Source organism: Macrotis lagotis, chromosome X, assembly GCF_037893015.1.
Source record: "Macrotis lagotis isolate mMagLag1 chromosome X, bilby.v1.9.chrom.fasta, whole genome shotgun sequence".
In the NCBI taxonomy this organism is placed as follows: Eukaryota; Metazoa; Chordata; class Mammalia; order Peramelemorphia; family Peramelidae; genus Macrotis; species Macrotis lagotis.
The window spans coordinates 154,509,298-154,516,395 of NC_133666.1; the positions used below are offsets into that span (position 1 = coordinate 154,509,298).

The 7,098-nt window shown below is 39.8% G+C and overlaps 1 protein-coding gene across 1 annotated transcript in view; it reads right to left on the bottom strand.

Moving 5' to 3' along the window:
• NXNL2 (nucleoredoxin like 2) overlaps nt 1–6,550 on the bottom strand; it is a 30,598-nt gene extending 24,048 nt beyond the window's left edge. Inside the window, exon 1 of the mRNA XM_074200301.1 lies at nt 6,146–6,550. Within this exon, the coding sequence (XP_074056402.1) occupies nt 6,146–6,447 (302 nt within the window). The 5' untranslated portion in view covers nt 6,448–6,550. The remainder of the gene's footprint in view (nt 1–6,145) is intronic.
• Nucleotides 6,551–7,098: the final 548 nt, after the last annotated feature.

Below are 7,098 nucleotides of genomic sequence, written 5' to 3' on the forward strand. Positions count from 1 at the left end.
GCTGTACACTTTGGTTTAAAAAAATAAAATTTGCAAGATGGAAGAGGTATGAATAGACAGCAAGGAGAAAACTGAAATCTAGAGAGATTAAGTAACTTGTTTGGTAAAGTAATACATGTAGTAAGTGGCAGAAGTGGAATTCAAATTCAGTTCCCATGACATCAATGTCAATATTTGATATAAAAACAATAATACCTCTGACAAAATGTTATATTTTTTAATGTATGGGTCTATCACCTGTAACTTTTCAAAAATTCTGTTAAGATTCTTAACTTCTTTATTATTTAGATTTTTATTATATTTGACTTATTATGAGACTACCATTATTATGGTTTTACTCTTTTTCTCCCCAAATTTGTTGAAAAATTATTCAGAATGAATATTCTTTTTGGCTGCATGAAGCATTTTTTTTTTCTTTGACCCAAATCTCTGGATTTTGATTTTGGCAAAATTTTATTTTAGGTTTGCTTTCAGAAGGTGATCAATGAATTTTGTATTTTTTTATTTTGTCTATCCATCAGTTAACAAATATTATACATGGTATGTTCTGGGCATTCTGCTAAGCACTAGATTACAAAGAAAGGCAAAAGATATTCCCTTTCTTTAAGAAGCTCATAATCTAAAGTTAAAATATGCTAATAAATATGTACAAACATGCTATTTTAGAATAATTAGGATATAATCTTTATAAGAATTTCTATTTTATTTTCAAGGATAAAATGAGAATTTATTTAAAGGGATATTTATAGGAGACGAGGGAAGCACTAGAATTAAAAAGAGATTGAATATGGCTTCCTGTAGAAGGGGATTTTTAAGCTAAGAATTCCCAAGCCAAGAGGCAGAAAAGAGGAGGCAGAATATTGTTCATGGAACAAAAAGGAGGCCAGTGTCATTGGAATACATCATATAGTGGGGAAGGGACATCCTAAGGTAGAAGAAGATTGGAAAGATGGGAGAAGACTCCACTAAGAACAGTTTTAAAACTCGGAGGACTTTTGTATTTGATACTGGAGACAATAGGGAACCATTAGAGTTTATTGAGGAAAAAGTGATATGGGTCATGTTGACATGGAAATGGGAAGCAGAAAACAAATAGTTAAATTCTGAGCTTTTCTATAATAGACTATATCAAGAGCTAGGCTGGCTTTATTATTCTGAGAAATTCTCTCTGAGAAACAGTTCTGAGACCTTGAATTGATAATAGCAACCTGTGTACTCTGTCTCTCAGCTACCAGCAGAAGGATCCCACAAGGACAAGGAAACAGAGACAGGAGCCCAATATGATAATAGTTATTTCTTTGTTTCCCCAAATGAACCTTTGTTACCATTGAAGATACTACCATAATCCTCTTCACTATACCTGCACTGTACCTTCACTACCCCTTTCCCAGCACATCATCTCCTATACCTATATAAATCATCTTTTCCCCCTGCTACCACTTATCCATTAAGGAGAAAGCCTGCAGACAATAACCTTGCACCTGCAAAATAAAACTTATCTGTCTCTTATCATGCTCAGTTGTGAGTTATTATGAAATTCTTTTACTATTCGACCTAGCTTATCATAGTGCCCAACTGTATCAATATTAAATGTCATGTCTCTTGTTGCATTACTTCTAAATGCCTCTACAGTCCCTGTGGCCAAATCATTCTTTCCTTAGAAGCTATATATGGACTGGTTACAGATTTTTTTCTTCTGGAATTACTCTCGTGTTTTCTCTCAATCCAATGAAATTTTTTTTGTGTTTAACATTTTCTTCTATTTACTTCAGTCTTCAATCTTAGTACTGGATTGAGTCTTTGTGTTTGGGTCAGAGTCTGCTCCCTCTTAGTTCTTTGGATACTGTAGACAGGCTCTGCTTAACCCCAGAAACAGTGGCTATCACTGAACTCCATATTCCCCAGCCAGGTGATTTGGATTGCGCTGTTAGTCAACCTCCTGTAAGAATATATGTGTCATTCACTTTCTCTTGTTGTGGCTTGGGCACAAGGATCATCTCCTCATGTGGGTCACACTGGCTGATTGGGCTCTGGGAATGAGCAAGGACTTGACTGGAAGCTGGGTTAGACACAGCTGCAACAGTTCACAGAGTGAGATGCTTCAGCCCTAAGTTCAAGTTTAGATCTTACATAACTTTTACAAAGGTTGAACCTTGGATAACCAAAGCTCTAAACTGGGTACTGGGGTGGCCCTATCTCTTGCTATGATCTGCATTACTTGAACTCTATTCCTTCTATCAGTTTTATAACTGTCTCTTTTGGGTTTTGCTCATCACTGTTCATACTGGGATATTTTTAAAGATTGATGTGTTTGTGGAGATCTGGTTCTAGTTCACTACATCTTCCCACAGTTTAGAAGAATAGGGTTAAGGGAAAATGAAATTTTTGAAAAAATGAAAGATGAAAAAAGTTGAATTGATGAATCCAACATCAGTGGAAGAAAATACTAGCAAAAGCTATTACATAAATATACAGAAGTGGATAAGGCAACTGAAGAGGATGGGTGATGCATTGTTACTAAATCCAGGAGTGAACAATGCTGAGAAAGAAATTTTTTTCTAATTTCACATTAAAGATAGGGAGTATGGAATGGATGTGTTAAGAGGGGAATTAAATGTGTTGGTGTTGCCCTAGAGAAGGATATGGGGTGCTGATGAAGAGCAATTTCCTAGGGAAGAAGGTGGGGCACTAGGATCTGATGAAGGGTTTAGTCTGGGGAGAGTTTGATCACTGGGAGGCTGGATTATCTGAGAGTGTTGTGCCTCCTTGGAAGGACAGGAGATGGGTGAATTCCTAGGAGCAACTATCTCCTAGCTAGAGTGGTGGGATGAATAAAGCTATAAAAAGGATATTACATGGATTTTGGAATAGGAACTGATGATGGTGAAGGCAGGGAATAAGGCCAGGTTTCACAATCAGGGACACAGGGTGACTTCTACAAAGTACACTGTTCTCATGTGAATTGCTATTTCCAAGTGAGGTATATCAGTGGAAAACAAAGTACTATAAAGATATGATCTGTAAAGGCAATTGCAAATTGAGAGAGCACAAACATGGTATTTCAAGAGTTTTGCCTCCATGAGGGACACAAAAGTGAATAGAGTTAGATTAGTGAGTGGTCCATGAAACAGAAGGGAAATAATAATGATGATGATGATAGCATTTATGAATCAGCCACTTTGCAAAGCAACCTTGTAAGGTAGATGCTCTTATAATCCCCATTTTACATTGAGGAAACTGACAAAAACAGTGACTTGCTCCTAAATGTGTGTAGCCAGATTACAAATAAGGTCTTCCTGATTTCTGGTTCACTCTATTGACTGAACCACCTACTGTGAAAACAAAGCAAAGGAAAAAGTTTTAGAAAAGCTTACAGTAAAATAGAAGATCAGAGGTGTTAAAAGTCTATTTGGGGGAGATTATAACTGATACCTATACTTTGTATTATATCTTTTTCTAGATGACACTACATGTACTAAATTTCTTCTGTACCTTCCCCCACTCCCAATCACTTTTTATGATTCAGTTTTCAGTAGTCTGATTCTTTGTGACCCCATTTGGGGTTTGCTTGGCAAAGATCCTAAAATAGTTTGCCATTTCCTTCTCCAGCTCATTTTACAAATGAGAAAATTGAAGCAAACAGGGTCACGTGGTTTGCTCAGGATTACACAACTAGAATGTGTCAAGAGGTCAGATCTGAACTCAAGAAAATGAGTTTGCCTTACTTCAGGGTTGATACTCTATCCACTGCATCACCTTGCTGATCTAATCACTTTACAATTTCAAAAGTTCATAGGAACTTTGCCACTTCTCTTTATCCTGATAAGACATGCATTTTAAGTTTGACAAAAGTTAATTAGGTGGCAAAGTGGATAAATTGGCCCAGGAGTCAGGAGGACCCAAGTTCAAATCCAAACTCAGACACTTAAAATTGCTTAGCTTTGTGACCTTGGCTAACTCCATTGCCTAAAAAAAAAACGAAAAAAGAAATCAATCTTAAAAAAAAGTTAATTAGGGGAGGCTTGGTGGCACAGTGGACAGAGTACCAGCCCTGGATTCAGGAGTACCTGAGACCTCTGGCCACAGACACTTAATAATTACCTACCTCTGTGGCCTTGGGCAAGCCACTTAACTCCATTGCCTTGCAAAAAAACTAAAAAAAAAAAGTTAATTAACTGACTTAAAATGTATTATTTTCTTTGGTCTGGTAAAAATTGCTAGGCTGAAGGTCTTTGAAACAGTTTAAGTATCATTTTTATTTTTTTTATTTTTGCTAAAAATGGACTCCCCTGATACCCTATTCTAATCTTAACCCAAAATGTTTTGTAAGCCTGTCTATGTGACCTACCTGAACTTACCCAAATGCTGGTCATCTTAACTCAGGAGAAGAGACTAAAAACAAACACATACATATGTGCATACATACACATAATATGTAAAACTCTGATCCTTACAAATCCATCACTCACTTAATGGATGCATCCCATTCAAGTGGATAAAATGCAGTGTACCTCTCTATGAGTAGCCTCTGCTGGTTTAGTAGTGCAGTAGCTTTTAGTAAGAACCCTAAAAATTCTTGCTATAGATAGAAATGGAACAAAAAAAGGGAAAAACTGATAAATGTGGGAGAAACTTCAATTTAAATAATTTCACCCATCTAATTGCATCAGAAACATTTAAAAAACTAGCTAAAGTCTTACTTTGATGCCTCAAAGCAATCTAAGTTTTTCAAACTTTTGGTTCATATAGAACAAATTGTGATAGGTTTTGTATATAAGCAGGAAAGGCTTTGAGAACAGACTCAGCTATGAGCTAAATATCTGGTCCCCAAGGACCAACCTAGGTAGGTTTGGGGGGAAAAGACTCATCACTAAAGAACAGCCACCAAATAATGATTTTTTTTTTCAGTTTCACAATTTCTATGATCATTTAATAAAGCAAAGAAGGCTTGTGATCTGAACTAAACCTGTTACTTGAAAATAAGTACAACAAAAACTCACCAAAAAAATATTCCAAATCATCACTTCCTAATCAATCTTTCTCTTATTTATATAGCAGCACAAACACTGCAAAAAAAAATCACAGAAAATAACAGAAAAATGCAGTGGAATATAAAATTCCCTTCGACTTAAATCAATTTAAGAATAGTAATGCTACTACAATCTCTACATTTACTATAGTAAGGAACCTTACCAGTGTTTTTTTCTAATTTTTCTGAAGTTCCTTTCAAATATAAACCTTAGAGATGAATGTGACTCATAGAGACCATAGTTTTAGAAGTAAAAGGGATTTAATAGTAATCAAGTCCAACAACTCCATTTTGTAGTTGAACGTCCAGAGGTTATGTGATTTAAGACATACATCTTGGGTCTAAGATGGGATTTGAACCCAGGTCTCCACATTCTGCATTCTATGTCCAACACAGCAGCTGACCAGAGGTGCAAGTTAAGAAGCTTATGGCTTACCTAAGGATGACCGGCGAGAAAACAAATAAAATAAGGAGAGAAAGCTGCAGGTGTCCCCGTTCCCAAAAGAAGTCTAGAGGCTCTTATTTCCTAAGGTATAATTATTAATAGCTTCAAGATAACAAATAAAAACACTCTATAAATCTAACTTAAGATCCAAAAAATCATCAAGAAACAAATCACTTATTCTAGTCAGATTTTATATGACAAAACGAACTTTCCAAGATACTTGACATATAGCAAACATCTACTTGGTCCATATTCAAACATTCTCTCCTCTGTCACCCCAGCTGTAAAGTTTCAACTCTTGTATTTATCTTCATTTGCTTTTGTTTCACGCTGCTTAGAGAACAAAATCATGAGGCTAGAAGATTTAACTATGAATAGATTTCCTAAGAACTGACACGTACCCATCTTTTTACAGGGGTCAAAAGGAGTAGCTTTAAGGAATGGCATCTCTGCTTGAAATAGACTCAAGAGCTAACAATTAAAAAAAAGGAAAATTCTGTGTGCTCGAAGGGAGCGGCTTACCGGGAAGGGTGTCATTATGGCACTTAATGAATCTGTTTTTGTGGAATAGGAAGAGACAGACCCCAAGGCTGGATGGCAAAGGGAAGTCCTTTCTGGCGGAATCGCTCCCCTCCATCCCCGCCTTCTCCTTTCCCCGCGTCTCTACTCACTGCTTGTAGGGGTCGTGGAAAGGCAGAGCCAGCCACTCCCCGTGAAGGTCGTGCATGTGGTCCACCATCTCCTCGGCGCTGCGGTCCGAGGAGATAAAGACGATCTCGAAGGGGGCGGGAGGATGGGTCTCCTCCACCAGTTGGGTGTAGAAGTCGCAGAGCAGCGGGGTGAAGTCCCTGCAAGGGGAGCACCAGCCCGCCGAGAAGTAGAGCCCCACCACCTTGTTCTGCAGCGCCTCCTCGGGCTCCACCGCGTCCCCGTCTTTGTTGACCAGGAGCCGCCCGCAGAACACATCCGCCATCCTCCCGGCCGCCCGGAGCCGGGGAATGCCCTCGGGAGCTTTCCCCCTTCCTCTCTGCAGGCTTTGAAAGCGCTGAGGAAAGAGCGGAGAATCCTGGCTTCAAGCGGGGGTGCCCTCCTCCTCCTCCTCCTCCTCCTCCTCCTCCTCCTCCCCCCGGCGTGGAGCTCCAGGGTCTCGCTCTGTCCCTGAGCAGGGGGCAGCTGTCCTGGCTCCCCCCTCTTGGCGCTCAGGCACCAGCCAACCTCTTCTCACCCGGCCCGCATACACGTCTCCCCGACGGGGAGTTCCTGAGGCCGCTCACCTACACCTGGGGGCCCCAGCTGCCAAGGTCCCGTGTCCCGGAGAAACTTGGCACGGGGAACCGTGGAAATGCCGGTCGATGCTGCTGCTGTCCTGTATGACAGTGGCAGGGCATCACTCCCCCTCCGCCTCACGCCCTGCCTAGTCTTCCAAACCTTTCTTTTTTTCTAATTAACCTGTTCGTTCTCCCGAGAAATGAACGATGGAAAGGCTTCAGAGCCGAAAGCTATCCGCCGCTGACCAGAGGTGCAAGTTAAGAAGCTTATGTCCTAGCTAAGGATGATCAGTGAGAAAATACAGAGAGGAGAGAAGGCTGCAGGTGTCCCAGCTCCCAAAAGAAGTCTAGAGGCC